The 22,374-nt window shown below is 34.2% G+C and overlaps 1 protein-coding gene across 4 annotated transcripts in view; it reads left to right on the top strand.

The window, feature by feature from the left end:
- Positions 1–1,037: 1,037 nt before the first annotated feature.
- Positions 1,038–22,374, top strand: part of CRB1 (crumbs family member 1, photoreceptor morphogenesis associated) — a 214,579-nt gene continuing 193,242 nt past the window's right edge. For all 4 annotated transcript variants that reach the window (XM_011995678.1, XM_011995686.1, XM_011995671.1 and 1 more), the window contains exon 1: positions 1,038–1,316. In XM_011995678.1, the coding sequence (XP_011851068.1) occupies positions 1,247–1,316 (70 nt within the window). In that variant the 5' untranslated portion in view covers positions 1,038–1,246. The remainder of the gene's footprint in view (positions 1,317–22,374) is intronic.

Below are 22,374 nucleotides of genomic sequence, written 5' to 3'. Positions count from 1 at the left end.
TAGGGAGTTAATAATGCTTCTGTAACCTGAAATTCTTTTGCTCTTATTGTTAAATTGCCCAAGTTAAATTATTTGCATGAGAGGAGGAAAAAATCTTTAAAAATAATAATTGTCATGAATTCTATAAAAATTAAATAATTTTAAAAGGATAAACCCTATTTTAGCAAGTAAATCTGTGAGTATGTGAGAGAATAATGTTAATAAAAACCATTAAGCTGACTATCAAGATATTAGAGACATGGGCAGAAAACATAAAGACTTCAAAATATATGTTATATAGTTAAACATCTGGCAGATTTATAAAGCTTTGTAAAAATCAGCCATAGAAATTGCATTTTAAAGAGTAAAAGTGAACAGTTTTAACAATGGGAAAAGGCTCTGTACTAGCACTAACATCAATTAGAAAATAAAGCATTCTGATTTTAGTTAATGGATGTTTTCATGGTGTCTAATAAAAATATAATTTTAAGGACTTCAACAATTTAATCTGAGAAAATATCGTTGTATTTAAAACAAGTGTATTTTTTAAATAAGCAAACATGTTTACATTCATCAATTATAGTAAAACAAAAGCTCAAGAAATCCCAGAGCATATAATTTCATGAACCAAGAATAAAATGAGCTCTGGGCTTATGGACAAGATTACCCCTGAATAATCTCCAGAACTCTGTTCATTTTATGCAATAGTTTAAGTTTTCTTCTGTCTTGGCCCAACTTATAAACAACAGAAATCTGAGTTGTGGTAATATAATTTATGAACAGAAAAGATTACTTGTCTGTGAATTGTGTTCTGAAGATGAAAGTAAATATACAAGAACATACGGTATTCCGTTAAAAGTTGCCAGATCATAATTATGTGGCAAGACAGTTATCAGAAATTAATCCATCTATTGAGAGCAATTGAAGACACTATTGTAATGTAGGCCCTTTTGAGGAGACAACATTAACAGAAAAAAACTCATAGCAAAGGCTTGAGGGGGGAAATGAATCCAATCCAGCCTGAAAAAATCTGCACCAGGTTTGAAAAATCACCCCATCCTCTGGTGTAAGTGATGCTAAGAAGCACAAACTGCTTTTTGAATCTAAGTCCCTGTGTTTTCTGTGAAGGAGCTGTAAGTGGGGTGGGACAGAGATGGCACCTGGGGATTCTGAGGCACCCGCTCCTCTCTGAGACAGACAGGGATCAGGAGCCGGATTGGGACCAGACCACCAGCAACACACCAGAGGATGTTCTGTAAATAAGACCATGGCACTTAAGAATATTAACTACCTTCTCATCTTCTACCTCAGTTTTTCACTGCTCATCTACATAAAAAGTAAGCATTTCCCACTTTGGGCATTTTTTCCTGGTTTATTTCTGGCTTATTGTATTTCTTACAAACAATGGATAATGTTACATGTTCTATAAAATACAATGCTAAAAAGGAAGTTTTTATTTGTTTTTTTTAAGTGTCATGTGTTAAAGAAATCAGTGATACCAGTTAATGTGAACAGTCAATTTTAAGATTCTATGATTTCCAGTAGGTATTCAGGTACAGAAATTTTGTTTGTAACCTTTGTAGTAGTGAGCTGGAGAATGAAATGGTCATATAGACGAGAAGATATTTTGTTGTGTTTACACTTTTACAAAATAGATTTAGCCCTTACTGATTGATATCCTTTAAAAGGAAGTTATTCATAAGCTATATTTCATTTTATTCCCATGTACTATATATTTATCTTCACTTTTAAATAACTCTGTATTGCAACATTTGCTCTCATAATCAAGGAGATAGCCTCAATGTTTCCCAGAGAGTAATGGTTCAAAGTGTTTCTTTCACCAGAGAAATGGGCTTTTACTGTTATGTGTTTCTGTTTTATAAATGAAGATATTATTTTCCACAAACTTCCCCAAATAGAAACAAGAGCAATGTTTCTGAGATAATCTTGTCAGTTCTATGGCAGGATAGAAAATCAGAGGAGACCAAATGGCCCCAGCAGTGTGTTTATGAAGGACAGTAGCTATTGAACACGTTTAAAACGAAGACAGGGAGAGTGTGTGCTTGTCAAAGGGGCCATGTGATTTGTGTCTGTTGAATCTGAATATCAATAAGGCAAAGCATAGAGCAGCTGCCGTTGAACAAGACAACTTGGCATTAGCACACAGTGTTTTGTAATCTGGGTCACCTTCTGTGGCTGCACCAGTGAGATTGTTACTTGTACGGTTTACAGTTGAACATATATTAGAGACTTAGTGAAGAAATAAGTAAATGCTATAGTTAGGTAGCTGATGGCAGGTACAGAAAAACCAACTCAAACTTTAAACAAATGATCAGTAAAATACTTGACTGCAACACACAGGCACAAAGGAATTTTTTCAGAGATATATTTGTTAAGGAGTTGTTATTTAAATAGTTATCTACCCTCCTTGAAACTTAATGTGAGCCCCAGGTAATGAGGAATGAGGAAGAGAAGTGCTGTGTTTAGTTGTGCAGGTAGGAAGAGAAAGGGAGAAAAATAAGACATAAGATGAATGTGAAGTGACTTTATGGTGCGTTTTATGGCAAAGAGCTTTGTCATTCAATGCAACAATATATATGAAAATTCCTAGAGTTTGCTGCAGTTTGTTTTAAAGGAAATGAATATGTGATATCTTTAATTAAAAAGATAATGACTATGAATTGATACTTACATATACATCATTTGTTTTTGCTCTCTTTGAGTAGGTAATTTTGATAGATTCTAAATATTTTGTAATTATTTGATTTGTTCTCCAGCACAGTATTGTTATTCATTTAAAAAAGTAAATTTGAAGTCTCATTTTCTTCAATTTTTAAGTAGGTAGACTTTTGTCTGTGTTAATATATTTGTTGGCAAGATATAATCATATTGCCTTCCCAATCAAAACATGTAGTTTAGACCTTGTTAGTTGAGTTTTTCTTTCCTACCTGACTTTAAAACATTCAGCTATCTAGCATCAGCCTTCCTTTCTACTCTTATCACCTGGTATTCTTGACATAAATTCTGTGTTCCAGACAAGTGAATAACATAATATATAGTAGCAAAAATTGCTGACATTGTGTTAAGCATTTTCTATCTCCTATATGTAATTTACTTCTTGTAACAACCCTATAAGATAGATACTATTATAGTAATTCACATTTTATAGAAGATGAAACAAAGATTCAAGTCACTATACCAGTGTATCTCAAACTTTGAGGCAACTCAGACAGCTGGAATGCCTGGTTAAAATGGGTAGCCTCTCAAGTCTAGCCCCAGGTACTTAGTGTCTTTATAGTAGATCCTGGGAACCTATAATTTAATTAGCTCTTCATTTCAAATACAGGTGACAGAAGTTCTGACCTACACAATAAATCTTTATTAGGAACCTACTACATAATGATGCTAGGAATCATCAGAATAGTTAAATATAAACTATATTTAAATATAATATAAACTTTGTATTTATAATATAAAATTTATATTTAAACTTTAAATATAAACTATATTAAAAATAACTATAGTTAAATATAAACTATAGTTAAATATAAAATCTTTCTCTTCAACGAGATTATTTAGGAGAAAAGAGAAACAATATGAGCTTTATAACTGTTGTTCACTCTTACACACATAATAACCCTGTCAAGTAGAATTTATTATTAATTCCATTTTGCAGCTGAAAAAACTGAGGCACATAGAGGTTTATTAATTTGTCCAAGGCCATACTGCTAGTGAATGGTGGATCTGGAATGTGAACCTGGAGATCTGGCTCTGGAGTAACTTACATGTAGTTACTCCCATGAAGTGATAATGCATAAGGGCTTTAAGACACTGCTTGGAACATAATAGCAAACAAAGAAATGTCCATTATCCAGGTACGGTGGCTCAAGCCTGTAATTCCAGCACTTTGAGAGGCCGAAACGAGATCACTTAAGCTTAGTTCAAGACCAGCCTAGGCAATATAACAAGACCTCATTTCTACAAAAAAAATATAAAAAATTAACGGGGCATTGTGGTATGTGCCTGTAGTCACGGCTACTCAGGAGGCTGAGTCGGGAGGATCGCTTGAGACAGGGAGGTCGAGGCTACTGTGAGCCGTGATCCTGCCACTGCACTCCAGCCGGGCAAAAGGGCTACATCTTGTCTCAAGAAATAAAAAGAAAGAGATAAATAAATTTCAGTTATTAATATCATATTAGTTGAAGGAATCAATGATTCTTCCTTTGAACTTTGAAATATGTTCCCTTAAATTTAAGAGACAATAATCACCTCCAGTTCCATACTGTATTTTGTATCTAAAGTTCTGCCTTGCTTAGCTACCAGGGGAATGCTGTTTTTGTTTTCATCAACCTTTATGTCCTTCCAGTTGAGGACATGTGACATGAGGAATATTAGAGCAGAGTGCAGGAAGTGACATTCACTTTCTGTTCCTGAGCAGGTAGACATTCTCCTAACTTGGAGTGGTAATGAATGTGTCCTGATTGTTTTCATACCTGTTCCATGATTTTGCAAAACTGGTTCTAATGTGTGGGACCAACTAAATTTTAATAATTCAAGAAGAGCTATTATTTTTTGCTTCTGATGTATTAAAAGAGAAACTTATTAGAGGGAGACTCTCCTGTGATCCATTATTCGGAGACTGTCTTAAATAATGAGAGTACTTTATAATAAACTCTTTGGGACCTCAATGTATGAATCTGTCCTGAGGAGTTTTAAAGAAACAACCATGCCGTGAATTAGAAAAGTAATGTCTATGTCTCTAGTCCTTTATATTTGGGGGAAAACTGAATATTTTCAATGTAAATGCCACATCTGGATTAATTTAAAAGTAACTGTTTTTATCTACATTTAAAGTATGATCACAATGTGTAAATAAAATGTGGTTGGACAAAACTACTTTAGAGTTACTAGAATAATGTTAAAGAATTTAAGGTAGCATCCAGTCTTCTAAAAACCATTAACAATTGTTAAGTAATTGATTTGAATGGAGTTATTTTAAAAAGTACTTTCTAATATACCTAAAAGAATGAAGAACAAATAGAGATTAAATAAGAACTAACTGAATTTGCTTAACAGGTCAGAGAAGGCTGATGTTAATCATTAGGAAGTAATCACATACTATTAAAATTCTACGTGTGTAGAAACATTGAAAACTTTGATCTTCACTGTGTAAGTTAATATCCTTGCAGCGGCATTTTGTAAAGTGCCTACCTAATTATTAGTGTGAGAAAAAGGTATCCTTTTGCTTCTTCATAAGTGAAATAATCTCATCAGTTTACAGTAAAATCGTCACTACTCCGTGAAGGTTACCCAGGGTTTCCCACATCACACAGCAGAATTAACTCTGGCTTCTTTTGTTAGATACTTCTCTTAGGCAAATGAGATTTTCTAGAGAATTGTATGCTTTCTTTTTCATCATTGATGATTTTCAAAAATTATAATTCGTGGTCTCACAATATCAAATACTGAAATTCAAATGGACAAAAAAAGTTAGAGTGTGTTTAAGCAAATTGTGGTACATCTATATAGTGGAATATTATTCAGTTATAAAAAGAAATGAACCATCAAGTCACAAAAGCACATGGAGGAAACTTAAATAAATAAATTTGGATATGTGAAAGAAACTCATCCAAAAAGGCTACATATTATATGATTCCAATTTTATAACATCCTATAAAAGACAAAATTATAGAGACATAGAATTATCAGTGTCTGCCAGAGGATCAAGGGTGCAGAGAAGAAGCATAGGAGAGTTTTAGAATAGTAATTATTCTGCATAATACTTTAATGGTGCATTTGCCAAAATGTACAGAATTTTACAGTACAAAGAGTCAATCTAATTGCATGCAAATTTAGAAAATCATTTAGGAAATCAAGGAAATCCCAAGAAGTAATTCAGACTTTGACACAACAATCTAACTGCATTATAAATGTATGAAATAATCTCAGAGGGGTTGTGAAAAAAAACTGTTCACCTATGTAGTTTATGTAAATTTCCTTAGATATTACCTGACGTGCTTTCACTGTTCTAGTATCCCATCCAAGATATCACAGTACATTTTGCTGTCTTGTATTTTGAGGTTCCTCTTGGCTGTGACAGTTCCTCAGGCCTTCCTTGTTTTTGGTGACCTTGAAGGTTTTGAGTTCTGGCCAGGTATTTTACAGATTCTCCCAATATTGAGGTTAGTTTTACGTTTTCCTCATGGTGAAACTGGAGTTATAGGCTATTAGAATGAAGACCACAAAGGCAAAGGGTTATCCTCATAACATCATATCAATAATATTATCAATGATTTATACACTCAACATGATATATGACTGCTGATATTGACCTTAATCACCTGGGAGGTGATGTTATCAGGTTTCTCTGATAACTGTAAAGTTATGTCTTTTATTCTTCTCCATACTGTACTCTTAAAAAAGGAAGTCACTATATTAGCCCACACTTAAGAAGTTTGGAGTTATGATCACTCTCCTGGAGGGAAAAATTTACATAAATTATTTGAAATTCTTCTGCATAGGAGATCTGGCTCTTCTCTTTCATTTATTTATTTATTCAATGGTTTATTTGTATCAGTATGAATTTATTGACATTTATTTTATACTCTGGGTTATAATTCAATACTACTTTATTTTGTTACTCAAATTGTTCCAGCTTTGGCCTGTGGGAGTTCTTTTCAGTTGACTCCTATTTTCTTTTGACATACTCCCCATCAATGTGGGGTGCTTTTTAAAAAAGGATTTTCTTCCTTTCTGGTGCTACAGTCTGTTTCAGACTGATCTTGTGTATTTCCTGACCCAGTCCTACCATAAACCACCATTTCTCCAAGGAGCCCTGTTTCCTTTTATTAGAGAATGGTAACCCAAACCAAGATCTGGATGTCAGGTGTGCTTGTTGCTGCTGGGGTGTCAGGTCTTTTAGGCAATCTCAGCTGAAAGCACAGAAATATGTCTGTGTACTAGTCTATGTATATACATGTTTCTATAAATATCTCTACATGTAAATCTGTGCTTGTCTGTATTAAGCCAAATATGAGTTCATATTGATGCCTCTAACTCCATTTTCACATGGATCATTCTAGCTGTCTCCCCTTGCTTGTCTATAAATTCCAGTTCCAACAGTAAGAAACCTGATTTCCACTATCTGCCATTTATTCACTTGTTTAAATTCAGTATACATATATAGCAGTATTAGACTGTTAACCCATACTCCTATGGGAAACAACTTTATCTGTTTAAGTACAGTACTTATACCTATTTCCTTTTGTTTTTAGTTTTTCAGAGTCTTGTTTCCAAAACTATTTAGGTGAACAGTTTTTCCCCAACCCCTTCTGTGAGATTATTTCATACATTTGTAATGCAGTTAGATTGTTGTGTCAAAGTCTGAATTACTTCTTGGGATTTCCTTGATTTCCTAAATGATTTTCTAAATTTGCATGCAATTGGATTGACTCTTTGTACTGTAAAATTCTGTACATTTTGGCAAATGCACCATTAAAGTATTATGCAGAATAATTACTATTCTAAAACTCTCCTATGCTTCTTCTCTGCACCCTTGATCCTCTGGCAGACACTGATAATTCTATGTCTCTATAATTTTGTCTTTTATAGGATGTTATAAAATTGGAATCATATAATATGTAGCCTTTTTGGATGAGTTTCTTTCACATATCCAAATTTATTTATTTAAGTTTCCTCCATGTGCTTTTGTGACTTGATAGTTCCTTTCTTTTTATTACTGAATAATATTCCATTATATAGATGTACCACAGTTTGCCTAAACACTCACCTACTGAAGGACACCTTTGTTGCTTTCAGTTTGGGGCTATTATATTAGTTTCCTAGGGCTACTGTAACAGTACTACAAACTGGGTAGCTTAAAGCAACATAAATTTATTCTCTCATAGCTCTGGAGGCTAAAGTCTGAAATCAAAGGTTAGAAGCACCTTGCTTCCTCTGAGACTCCACTTGGAATCCTTACCTGCCTTTTCCTGGCTTCCAGTGGTGTCATTCAGTCCTGGATGTTTCTTAGCTTACAGCTGCATCACTCTAGTCTTGCCACTATCATCACATGATGTTCTCACTTTATCTGTCTACCTCTCTTCTAGTCTTCTTCTAAGGATATCAGTCATGTTGGAGTATATTTACCCTAATGATCCCATCTTAACTTGATTACATCTGCAAAAACCCTATTTGCAAATAAGGGCACATTCACAGGTACTGAGGGTTAGGACTCTGACATACCTTGGGGACACAATTCAACCTAAAACATCTACTATGAATAAAACTCTGATATGTGATTTAAAAAAATACTTGGTTAATACCACTTTTATTGGGTAAAATTGGTTTACAATGGATTTTTTTTTAACATAGTTTAAGTGCTCAATAAATATTTGTGGAGTAAATAGTTGTTATGTTTCAAGAAACATGATATAGATATCCTTGTATTAACATGTGGTAGAAGAAAGATTATGCTAAACAATGTGCCCACATTGTTCTCTTCTTTTTCCCCTTCTTTACACTGTCCCTACCTTTTACATATTCAGCCTTTTACTTTGAATTAAGTGTTCAGAAATTTCCTCCTATCTAAATTTGCCCTATGAAATTAACTTAGAGTCTGATCAATATGTAAAATAGCACTAGATTTAGGTGTAAGCATGCTTTCATATTTCCTCATGACAAACAGTTTAGCTGTCTTCCATATTTGAATGTTCAATTCTTTAACCTACTTTTTTTCACAAACTGCATTCTTACTTAGGGCACCAAAAGATTACTTTCCTTTATTATTGATTCAAAAAGTGATTGCAAGTTATTTTACTCTGCATGTGTTATTTGTTGTGTTTATTAATAAAATATCATCTTTTATTTTATTTGCATATTTTTGCCTTAACAATAAACAGTAAAATTTCTGAAAGGAAGAAGGTACTCAGTCATCTAGTATTAGATCACATTGGTTGCTATGGTTAGCACTCTTTATCTGTCATCTAGTGTCTTCCTAGTTTAATGAAAAGTAGTGATTCCTTCAAAGTTTTGATGCAACATGTTAAGTAGATTGTCCTATATTTCCTGGTTTTTGTCTTCAGAAGAGTTCTATTAAAAGCAAAATCCAAGGCAGTGTACTTTTAATAATAATAGTATGGAATACAGCAGTATGAGATACAGTCATGCTGTATCCCATTAGCATGACTATTTGGAGTTGAATGGTTTGGCTGGAACATAAATTTTACTGATTTTAGAGCTAACCAAGGTAAAGTTAGTTGTCCCTAGCCTTAAGATAGGACAATTAACAAATATTAAAATTTACTTTTTTTTCCATAGTTTTTTCATTTACTGATTTATCCAATACATATTAATTGAGGGCCGTAAGTCTATATATCTGACAATGTTCTAGGCTCCAAGGGTGCAGTAGTGAACAGAAGAGACCACAATCCTTGATACTGTGAAATTTGTACTTCAGTGGCGTAAGACAGACAAAACCAAATAAATAAGTAAATCATGTAATTGTGAGCTGAAAAAAAGTGCTATAGAAGAAAGCAAAATAAGAGTAGCAGAGAGCAGCTAGACCGTGAGGATATCACAGTGAATAATATTTTGACAAAGAAAATAGCAAGTGCAAAGACCCTGAAACAGGAGTGTGCCTATAGTGTTTGAGATACTGTAAACTCTCCAACATAACTGAAGTGGATTGAGTAAAACAGGGCAAATTAGGAAAGGTGTCAGGAGTTTTACTATAAGTATCTCTCATTCTTACAATCAATACATATCTCTCATTCTTACAATACTACATAGTAGCTATTAAGCCCATTAGGACACCTTAAGCAAATGACAGCCTAGGGTACGTACTAAAAACACAGCTACAAGGGAATACAACTGAGATTTAAACCAAGTTTGTCAGATTCTAAACCTCCCACAAGCTCACATCAGCTTATTTATTCCAAAAGATAAACACTGAGGAATTTAAGAGGCCAGTTATTAAAGCGTTGGTGGCTTAAAATCAGCCACACTGGAAGTAATTTCATCACGGAATTTGGCAAACACTATAAATCAGGGTTTGGGAGGTTTTTTTTGTTTTTTTGTTTTTTTGTTTTTTTTTTTTTCCAAAAAACAGTTAGTCCTAAATAATAAAAGTTTTCATTCTACCTTTAAAATTTTTTCAAAGTTAAAATGTTTATAATTTCAACCACTATCCCACTCTTGTGACTAAATCTGCCAAGGCAGGAATGACTGATATGTAACCTAGATTAACCTCATTGTGTAGTCCTTTCGGTTCTCCACGTAATTGTCCTGATAATTCCCAGATGGATGACTCTTTTCTCTACATTCTGAATTCTTGGAACCTTTAAATACTTATTTTACTTTAGGCAAATTAGTGAGAGCAGAGTGCTAATGAGGCTGAGTTTATGGTTCAATCTCAACACAATTCAGTTTGCTTTGCACAGAGACCAGCTCTGTACAACAAGTAATTATGTCTGGTCAGATGGTCTCAAATTTGTAGTTTTGAATACAAGGAGAGAAAATGAAATTACCTCAACAAATTAAGCAACACCATTGAAATAATCAGTTGTTGGTTTGCCACAATAACTTTTTCACACAGGTGATGCATTCTTATTATTGTGTTTCTGTCTTTAATTTTCCTTATCCATTATTCTTTTAATATAGCTGAAGAATAAATATTTATATTCAGCATTAATTTTTAAATGAGTAGTGTCAGTGAATCCAGATTCTGGCTCTGGCCCACAATTAGTTATGTATCTATAAATGCATCATTTAAACTTTCTAGGTCTCTAATTTCTCACTTGTAAAGTGAGGGGGTTATATTATCTAATTACCACATTTTTTCAAGACCTACATTTTATGATTTCATGATTATTCTAATTGAATAGTAGACATTGATGAGCAGAGTGTTTTTAGTGACCTCACTCTACATGATCCAGCTTCCACTAGGTTATATTGCAACAAAAAACAAACCCAAAGTCTTAGTGTTAAAACAACAAGGTGCATATCTTGTTCCCACCACATATTGCGTGCAAGTTGGCTGCAGCTCTGCCTCATTTGTATGGTTCATTGCTATAGTGAATGTTTGTTCCCTGTCCTCAAACGAATATATATATTGAAGCCCTAATCTCCAAAGCGGTGGTATTAGTGGGTGGGGCCTTTGGTAGGGGATTAGGTCACAAGGGTGGAGGCCTCACACATGGAATTAGTGCCCTTGTAAAAGAGACGTCCAATAAATTCCTTACTCCTTCCACCATGTGCGGACACATGGAGAAGATGGCCCTCTACCTATGAACCAGAAAGTTGGCCCTGGGCAGACCCCATATCTGCTGGTGCTTTGACCTAGGACTTCCCAGCCTCCAAAAACAAGAACGACAACAAAAATTTTCTTGTTTATAAAGCCACTTAGTCTATGATAGTTTGTTTTGGCAGCCTAAATAGATTAAGACATTCATTTTAGGACACAATCTGAAGGGGCAATCCCCTTTAGAGAACGCTGTTTTAATGGCAGAGGGAAAAGGGTAATGGAGGAAGTATATAATAGCTCTTAAAAGCTTCAGCTTTGCTTTGACATACCTCAGTTTGGCTCACCTTTCATTAACAAAAGCAGCTCATGTGGCTAAGCTTGACATCAATGGACTAAAGTCCATATTCAGGCGTAAAATATTTGGAACAAATAATGTTTTCTACTCCATCTTTTTTCTTCTTTCCAGCTTCCAGGGATCAATTTATAAACAAATTTCTTTAAATAACCATTAAAATAAATATTAGAAATTTAAAAGACTTGACAAAAATATTATTTCAGCAACTATATATTAAGCAGTTAAAATGAGCAAGGTCCACTGTTCTCCAGGCATGTACGCTCTAGTGGGGTGGGCATGTGTGAAAAGGCTGTACAGACATTTTTGCCTAAGAAAATCATCTTACTTTTTAAAATGATGTCAGAAGTCTGTGCATGGATCTGGCTACTATTTTCACATGTAGATAGAGGTAGAAATTTTATTCTGAAAAATAAAACTAGTCTTATCTATGAAGAAATGTTTTCCGGAAGAAAATATAATCAAGCTTGCTTCGAAATTATTAGCCCTAATGAAAGTAGTTATATTTTGAGGTTAAAGTCAACTTAGATTTGGCAAACAGCATACACAGTTTGTAGATTAGGAATTCCTATTTCTCTCTAACCTCATTTCACTTATCGTTAGCACCTATACCAGAGGTTGGGTAAGGAAAGAGAGGAAAAATGAAATGTAAAGCTTTACATTTTATGTATCAGTGCCTGAAAATTACATCAAACACAATATTGCAAGGAGCTACTTAATACTTTCACAGACTAAGATCCTCAAAAGAAACCTTCACAGCCTACCCATTATAGTATCAACTGTATTTCTACAATTTATCCTAAAGTAATCATAAAATAATTAAAGCATTACTTTCTGTAATTATAAACTCAATTATAGATGTAAATATAAATTGTGTTCTCTTCACTAACCTCATTATATCAAAACTTTCTTTGTTTTCTGGCTTTTTTTTTTTTTAACAACCCCTCTGTGGAGCAACTGAAATCAGGAAATATATGTGCTGTTTAATTCTTTCTGCTCAGCTGCTTCAGCTAGCAGGCTAGCTATATGAACTGCTTGAAGTTCAGAATAGCTCTAGAACTAAGGCAAGTTTGCATAAACGTAGTTTTTTCTGTAGGCTGGGAAATATGCAATTGTGTCTATATAGAGGGACTCAATGTCAATAGTGAAAGCAGCCCACTGCTCCCTACCCTTTTATTCTCATATTCTTTGTTTTTGGAGATAATACATCTCTAAAAGTTTTTTTTAAAATTAGAGTAGTCTATGATTCATGCTTTCCTTGCCTACCAGATACAACTAATCTCTGTTACCCAGTTTCTCTATGTCAGACATTAGGCTGAATGTTTTTACAAGTTTATCTCATTTAATTCAAACCTTGTGATGAAAATTTTATTATTTCTATTTTGCAGAGATATCTAAGGCTTGGAGTGCACAAGTAAAGCCACTGAATTGTTTATTTAGATGCTTAAATTATTTTTTAATGTGAGTAGTTTTCACAGAACCATATCAGAAGGTCAGAATTTGGAAAAACCAATGTCATTATTCATAAGACCATGGACAATTTAAAACTTTTGGTCCTTCTGAATTAAATAGCCTTCTATAGATACAGCATGGAAACTCTGCATCCAGACTTTTGGCTTTATGAAGGGAAGCATTAATGTAAATATAATTGTTAATCGTAAATCAGAAAAACATAAGGGAGAGAGATGCAGTGAAAAGATCGTCAATCAAGGTTGTAAGTAGGTTCCATCTGTGAATAATAATCTATTTCTCAAACAATAAGAAATACAGGTTTTAAAGATAATTTAGCATGTATTCATCACCAGCTACATGTGCTGCAGGTATAATTTCAAATATCAACATACTATATACCCTCAAAGGGAATTTGTTGTGTGACAGATGATAGAATTTCAGAGAGCCATGAGCTTTGGGAATAAACTGGCTTTAAAAAATCCAGATATCATACCAAACATGTATTCTATCAAGTACATTTCTTTAAGGCATTTTTTTAAAAACTCTAAAAGGTAGTAATTTTTTACTGGAATTGCTTAGATGATAGATTGTCACAAAAATATATTTTATTAGTTCTTAGGGTCAGTTGTAGTCCTTGCCATCAATATAACTATTTTTTTAAAGAAGGATAATTTTTATTATGTCCTTTTCCTAGTGGATATTTCACTGTTAATTGTTCATGGCTGGTAAACTCATATTTATGAAGACTCAAACATTTATTTAATTCACTATGCTTTTGTTGTTTCCTGACATATATAATCATATTTTGTAAAGTACATTGGTCAGTGAGATTGTATATATGACATTGGATTAAAAAATTTAATGTGTAAAATAAACACATCGGGGAGGGCGGTCATTTAAGTGATAGGTTTCTGTGCTCCAACTCCTGATGCTATGATTTCATTGTTCCTGCGTTGTACCAAAAAATCAATTCAAAAATAAGTCTTATGTAATTGTGATGCATGCCATTTACAGACTAGGTTTTAAGAGACACTAATCCATAAGTTAACAAAATGAAAGTTGGTAGATGATTGATTCTTAAAGTGTGGCAAAGACTGGTGTGAGGGAAAAAGTGGAAAGAGCAGAAGAGGGAAAAAGGCAAGAAACAATCAAGGGCACAGTACATTTGGGACTTAATAGAAAAATGAAACAGGGAAAGTGACATGAGATGAGGGTGTATTGGCAGTGTCCACATAATTAAAGGCTTTAAATGCTATAATTAATTATCTTATACTAGAGTTTTCTTGTAGTCAGAGGTTCCCAAATGTTTTCACATTGTGGCCTGTAGAGAGAGGATAATGTCTGCGCACCATACTTGCTCATGTAGTCAAGACTGTTGACAACCAGAGGTGATCACTTGGTGGCTTTTGCAGCTCTGGCACCCTTTAGCCTACTCTTCAGATGTTGGGAAGTGCCATGAAGGGGGTTTGAAAGCCACTGAAGGATTTTAAATAGGAACCCTGGTGTGCTCAGACTTGGCCAGAATGAGAAGGGAATAAAGGAGGGTAAGCAAGGCTGTAGTTAGAGAGACCTAGCATGAAATGATGGAGACCTCAAACAGTGTGTTCCTGGTAAGGGCGAAGCAGAGTGGGCTTAGATACTTCAGGGGAACATTAACTTATTGTTTAATGAGAAATGAGTGACAGCAAAAGGGAGGATAGTGAAGGATGACTTCCAGGCCCCTAGTTTATGTATCTTAACAGTGTGGCATTATCTAAAATAGTAATGCACAGAAAATGTAGGATGAATTGTTACAATTTAAATCTCTTTATTTTGAAATATCTGAGGTACATTCAAGTGAATATATCCAGCAGGTAGCTGGATATATCCCTCCAAAGTTCGAAGGGGAGACCCAGTTAGAAGATAAAGAGTTGGGTCCTTACTTATAAATTCAGTAACTATCATCAAGTCCATCCTCTGGACTACTTATTAGAATAAGAAGAGAGAACACAAAAAATCTAGAGAGAAGTTCTATAAAATGATTTTACACTGTGGATTCAAGGCTTAAATATGAGTATTCCTACTCATTGGTCCATTAACTCTTCTAGGAGAAATAGTTGAAAATGAGAGCCAAAAATAGCATGTAAAGGAAGCCATATGTTATATATAATAGTGAAAAATTAGAAATAACCTTAATGTTATTAATCAAATTTGCAAGTTTATACTAATAAAATGTTTGAAACATAAATTGTGTTGCTTTGAGATCAAAGAAATAAACGTAATCCAGTAATCGAAAGTAAATTAAAGCAATTTAAATACTTCCTACAGTCTCTTAAGAAAGACACACATATACACACATATACAATCAGAATATAAGGCACAGAGAAATATTCTTTCTCCATTTTATGTTCTCAATATCTTGTAAAAATATTATTTCTCCATTGTTATGTTCTCAATGTCTCTCACTACTTCCTAAGGTCTAATGTCTGAAAAAGGTTGGACCTTTCTCTTGAAATTCTCATAGGTTCTTTTCTTCTCTCAGAAATAAATCTCTACTCTTTCTTATATGAGTCCCCCTCCTAGGTTCCCAAATTTTGTTTATTTCTTTCTAGTTGTCTTGATTCTGCATCACAAAAGCCCAGGAATAAAGTTAGTGAAGATATATTTTTTAATATAGGTGTATGGAAGATGAGCGAACAGAGCCAAATGTACTCCTGTGGGCAAGGAATGGGGAAAGAATCTCAACACTTACTCAAAAGGTCATTTTTGTTTTCCATAAAGATTAAGCAAAAACAGATAAATAAATAAAATAAAATAAAAATAAACACATCAGGATGTCAAATCTTATGTAATCTATAATATGCAATTTGTCATGTAAAAAATATGCTTGGAAAAACCAAAGAAAAATGCTGGAGGGAAACATTTTAGAATTTTTTTTCCTATGTTTTTCTGGGAAACAGATGGTATTTGGTTACATGAGTAAGTTCTTTAGTAGTGACTTGTGAGATTTTGGTGCACCCATCATCTCAGCAGTATACACTGAACTCAATTTGTAGTGTTTTATCCCTCACCTGGTTCCCACCCTTTTCCCCTTGAGTCCCCAAAGTCTATTGTGTCATTCTTATGCCTTTGAATGCTCATAGTTTATCTCCCACTTATGAGTGAGAACATACAATATTTGGTTTTTCATTCCTGAGTTACTTCACTTAGAATAATAGTCTCCAATCTAATCCAGGTTGCTGCGAATGCCATTAATTTATTCTTTTTTTTTTTTTTTTGGCTGAGTAGTATTCCATCATCTGTCTATCTATCTATCTATCTATCTATCTATCTATCTAGATATACCACAGTTTCTAGAAATTTAATAGCAATTATCACCGGGCTTCGAAATTACAAGGGATTGCAATATTTTTCTTTAATCTTGTTATAGGTTCTACGTTTTCTGTAAGTAGGCAAAAAATCTTCCATAAACATAAAACAGGATATTATTTATTTTAAATTAACTTTATTTTAAAAATAATTTAGTTATTCAAACAATAAATCTTAAGTCACACAGCTACTAACAGAAGTAGCTGTATATAGACAAAAGTATTAAGTAAATATTCGCTATTTTTAAATATCAAAAAGTTATATTAGAAAAATACCAGTTTCAAAAATACTCAAGAAAGGATAGTTTATTTCTATTATAAGCTATGTGTGTTTCAATCATTTTACTTAAATTCTATGTTTTCTTACCTGCAAACTGGTAATAATTATTTTAAACTGCACAGGAGTGTTGTATGAAAAATGAACGTGTGACACTCTACTATGTCTTAACTTGATTTGATCGACAGTCAGACTTGAGATTCACAGTAGACTTCATCAAGCACCAATTGTACTTGCCTTGAAGAAAATGCGTAGGACCAGTGTCATAGCATGCACAACGACAACACAACAGAGGTCTCATGATTCTCAGACACAGCCTTGGATGTCCCAGTCATTCTGCACCTTGGGTGTGTGGCCACAAGGAGTAAAGTTGATTGAATACAACTTCAGCTCGGGAAAACCATCAGCTCTGAGCTCCTCCCTTCAGTTTTTATATCAAGCCATGTGTATGTGACTGAGTAATCACATCTAATCAGGTTTATGTGATTAGCCCCATTTCTTCAGGGCAGCTCCATTTCATTAGTTCCCAATTACTCGCTAAACAACCTTGACAATGAGTTACACACGCTTAATCGTTTCCATGGAACTCTCATTTCTCTTGCATCAATATAGGTAAATATCTAACTATTCCTTAGTTGCTGCTGCAAATCAAAGGTCTAGTCTTCAGACATTTCCAGAGAGGAGGCCAAAGAAAGAGCTGTTAGTCCTTTTTTGGTATATAAAATGCTCAGGATAGTGCCTGACACGTAGTAAGCAAACAAAAACCTCACAGAATCATTGAATTTGTTTTTTCAAAAGTGGCAAATAAAGTGTGTATTCTGATACTGTAATTTAAATAGAACAAAGGAATCCACTGCTTGGTTGTAATATCTTTTCTTCATTGATAATTTTCAAAATGATTGTTGCTAAAATCAGAGGTTATCCCTATGCCTCTGTCAAATTCCTTTCACATCAAATAAAATTAAATCCTATGATGTCCTTGAAATCATGTTGTGTTACAGGTCAGTGGTTATCACAGATGACTTTAAATATTCATTACAGGAATATTGAGGGATGATGGCAAGTCGTGGTCTTGAGAGTCATTGCTGACTTAGGCTATTGGAGTGTGAGTTGGTCATTAAACTGTGAAGGATCATTCATATCAACACGAAAGTCCCCTTGATTAGGAAGTTACCTAGTTGGTAACTGAGAATATTGGTTGAAGGAAGTGAAAGGGTAGTGAAAAGAGAAGTTGGTCCAAGAGCATGGCTTATAAGAGGATTGTGCAAGAAGATGGTAGCTAAACTACTTTTTATAATAAATAACCATGAATTTGGGGGTCAGAGAGTGAAATAGAGAGATGATGGGGACAGAAATAAGGGATAAGAGAATAGATGAGGCAACTTGATAGAAGGCCTCACCCTTTAGAGAAAAGCCAGTAAAATACTCCTCTCAGTGGGATGTACAAGATACTAGTCACAAGAATGTCAAATTCTCATTTTTAACACATCAGTGTTACTGCTTATAAAGCCTCTCTGCATTGCCAGATCTTCAGTTCAATTTATTACTTTTATAGTTTTGGGGAGTAGAATGGTAGCAAATATTACAACTGGGCTATGAACAGATGTAACATGACTCACATTGGCCTCTCTGTTGAAGTCAATGTGATAGAAACAGCTGTTCTTGAGGCACCGCAGTCCAGATGTTTGATGTGGTGACTGACAGCAAAGTGAGGTGTAACCTGTGGTCTGGTGAAGCATTCTGTGCAGCAGTGGAGCACAGGTGGATGACTCAGGACACTAAGCTCCTTCTCCCATATTTACCAAGGAAGGCCATGCCAGGGGAAACACACATGCTGATTAAATAAGGAAAGAGAATCGTCTGGATAGAGTTGAAACATTCTCGATAAATATTAATTTTTAACCATTACTAGTTAATTTATTTTAGTTATTCTCTGAATTTGAGCAGAATCTCTTTCTCCTTTTTTTAATTCCTTGGGCTTGTGTGTGCTCTCAAGACTTAGAATGTGAGGTCACAATGTTTCCTGTGATACAGACTTGAAAGCGTATATAGGCCTTTCTCTGTACTCATTGTAGCTCAGTACTATTCCTAGCTTCTTAGCCCCTTCATGGCTTTCTAAAGGAAGGAAAAACTAATTATTGGTGTTTCAGGACTGGGAAAAGCCAAGAAAAAAGGGATTTTTTTCCCTTCCTGTGGCATCAGTTTGATAGCTTGTTTTCTAGATAATAGAGGGAAGGTTACCTATCAAAGGGCACAGTCTTTTCCCAATAGCAATAGTAACAACCTCATTTATTGAGAACCGAATACCTAGAAACTCTGAATCTTACAAGACTTCTTCAAGGTACCTGTTATCTATACTTTAAAATAGCGCACAATTATTCTCATGGAAGTTAAGTGATTTGACAAGTTGACAAAGTGAGTGACAGAGCTAGAACAGAATTAAAACCTCTTGTTATTCCCACTAAACCACCTATAGGTCTTGATAACCACAGACCTTAGAAAACTAAACATTTACTAATTGTTTGTTTGTAATTTATTTTCCTAATAATAATGTAACAGATTTCAACTTTCTGTCCAAATTATTCTAATTACTAAAAGGCCTATACACCTGTAATGAAACATGAATTTTGAAATACACTTGCACAGAATATAATAAAGTTTTCTTAATCTTCAGTACTAATGTAGGTGCTTGGTGTCTGAAGACCACTGGCTACCTTGGATGACCTCTAAATGCACCCTCCAGCTCTGTGATTTTATCAAGAAATCACTGACATAGTTACCATATTTTGCATCATAATTTCATAAAATTTTTGTTTATATCTGTAATTTAATGCAAAGCCATATGGTTATCAGAAATAATGGATATTTAATTTGATTATTTAGGCTTTTGAGTTATTTTGTTTCATTCAAGGGAAAAAGAAAAACTTTTGAATTCTATTAATTTTCTGCTTCATAGAGAATTAGACATTTATAAATAAAGAGTTCATAACAGAAGTTCTCAAAGTAAACTTAGGTTGATAGATTCATTTAATGCACAATTCTTATATATGTGTGAAATTTCAAAAATTCATATTTGTGTCATATATTCATAGGTCACAGGAGAGGTAAAATGAGTATCTGGAATATGTCCCGAATACATAAGAACTAATTAGAAAATAAAGTAATATGCTACATTTTAGAAATCAGAAAGGCAGAATGTGGTAATAAAGGGTTTAGTTTGATAAACTGTAAGGTGAGAACCATAAGTGGTTCCGGCCCTTGGATCTGCAAAATAGTTTCACCTACTGTAACCTGGCTAATATATTGCTCCTGGTAGCCTGCTGCCACATCCAAAATTTTCTCCTCAGAGTTTGTCATTTTTGTGAATTCAGGCTCTTCAGAATGTTTCAATTACAAAAAGACGATTTTACATTAACCCTTCAACATAGATTTACTTTCAGTTTCCTAACTTAAAGTAGGGATTTGAAACAAAAAGAGCTAAAACAGGTAAATGGTGGAGAGTTTGGGGGAGATTGTGAGCATATGAAATTGATGATGGTGGTCTTTGTAACAGCATCCCTAATTCACCCCACAGGGGCATGGAGGCACTGACTTCTTGCAAGGGAGAGAGGCACTAGGGAAAGAAGATGTTGGAGACAGTAACAAAGCAAAATTTTCTCATGTGCAGTTTATACAAGCATGGCTCACAAATAGAATTATTCTACTCATGAAGGAAAAAGAAATACAACAAATCAAATGATCCACCTGAAATTATTTCCTCCTTAGCTACACAAACAGGTAAAAAGAAATCCATACATTACATTTTACAATTTTATTCTGAAGAAGTGTCCACTTCTGAGCAAGATGGAGTAGGTGGGACTGGATTCACCCTCCAGCCTGAAGCAATAAAAAAAAAAAAAAAAAAAAAAACAAAAAAAAAATACAAAACAATGATTTTCAAGGCATCAGCTATCAGATAATGAAGAGTAGTCATCCCTAAGAAACAAACAAGGTGAGCCCTATTGCTTGAACTTACTACCATGAAAGAGTTTCCAGGCAACAGTACAGGGAGAGGGATTCGTGGAGAGCTGAGTGTTTGAGGAGACCTAGACAGATGAAATTCACGGGACAGAGTACCTGAGAGGAGAGCTGCATAGAGACAGACCAGAGATCTGCAGAAGCTTCCTTTTAGTATTCGACTGAGTTTATATCAGCACATGCATGTGAGGAAAGTTCCCAAGACCTGGGAAAGAATAAAGCTGAAATAATTAGAGATAATAATGCCCAGCACTCATAGAGGGTTAAGAATTGTACCTGTGTCCAGTAGCCAGACTGAATAACTTCATGATTTATGAAACATTTGGTAGGATATTGCTTCGGTAGTTACAAATATTTTCCTCCAGATTCAGTAGGGTCTTGTGCTGCTTAACAAATCTTAAAAGCAAGACCTAAAAGAATCAAACTGTTTCTAAACAACTGCATTCCAGAACAAAGATCAAGAAGGCATGCATAGAAACAGGAAAATAAGACCCAAATGAGGAGAAAAATCAATCAATCAAAACAGATCATAAATTGGTCCAGATGTTAGAATTACCAGATAAGGGCACTAAAAAACAGTTATTACAACTGTATTCCAGATGTTCAAAAAGTTAAGTAGAAATATGAGATACGAAAAAGATTCAAATCAAACTTATAGAGACAGAAACTACAAGGTATAAGATGAAAAGTACATTGGAAGGGATGAATGGCAAATAAGATGTTGAAGAGAAGGTTAGTGATTTGAAGATATAGCAATGGAAATGATCCAAAATTAAACACAAAGAGAAAAAAGGATTAGAAAACAAAGCAAAGCAAAGCAAACAAAACACCCCCAAAACTGTGACAACTTTACAAAGTCTAAGACATGCAAAATTGGACTCCCTAAAAAAGGGAGTGAGGATAAAAGATTTTGAAGAAATAATGGCTAAACTTAACAGGATGAAAACTATGAATACATAGATTAAAAAAAGAAAAATATCTTGAATTTCCAGGCACCAGCATGGGGAGAGTGATCCATGGAAAGCCTAATGTTTAAGGAGACTCAGTCAGATGAAATTCCCAGGACAGAGTACCTGAGAGGAGAGCTGCAAAGAGACAGACCAAAGACAGACCAAAACAAAACAAAACAAAACAAAACAAATAAATCCCAAGCACAAGAAACACACAAACGAAAAACCATACACATTTTCTTTCTTAATTATATCTCTTGCTTTTCTGTCATTCTGTCAATAAGCAGGAAATGTTTTCCTGAAATATAATTATCTTCTCTAATTCTTGAATAATATTTTCTTTTTGAAAATATTTTGTCTGTCTTTTTTCTTCTATGGAAAAGTTGTGCTCTCATTTCACTCTAATTTTGGTTCCTCTGTAGGTGCTCCCTATTTTCTTTCTGGTTTCTTAATGCATTTTCTTTATCTTCAGTGTGTTTTGATGTGCAGCCATTGGGGATTTATGTTTACCGTGTCTTTATTTTTCAAAATGTTATTTATTATTCTTAAGACTTTTTGAGCTTCTTGAATGTGAAGTTTCACAAACCTCATGGGTTTGGAGAAAATTAGAACCATTTATCACTTTGAATATGGTCTCCTCACCATTCTGTCTGTTCTGTTTCTTGGTATTCCTTTTAGATGAATATCGAAGCCTTTTCTTCTATCGTTGTCTGTTAATCTTACTAACATATTTTCCTTTCATCTATTTCTTTTCAGCT

This window comes from Mandrillus leucophaeus, unplaced genomic scaffold (genome assembly GCF_000951045.1).
Source record: "Mandrillus leucophaeus isolate KB7577 unplaced genomic scaffold, Mleu.le_1.0 Scaffold1132, whole genome shotgun sequence".
Lineage (NCBI taxonomy): Eukaryota > Metazoa > Chordata > Mammalia > Primates > Cercopithecidae > Mandrillus > Mandrillus leucophaeus.
This window is presented reverse-complemented; position numbering and strand designations above follow the sequence as displayed.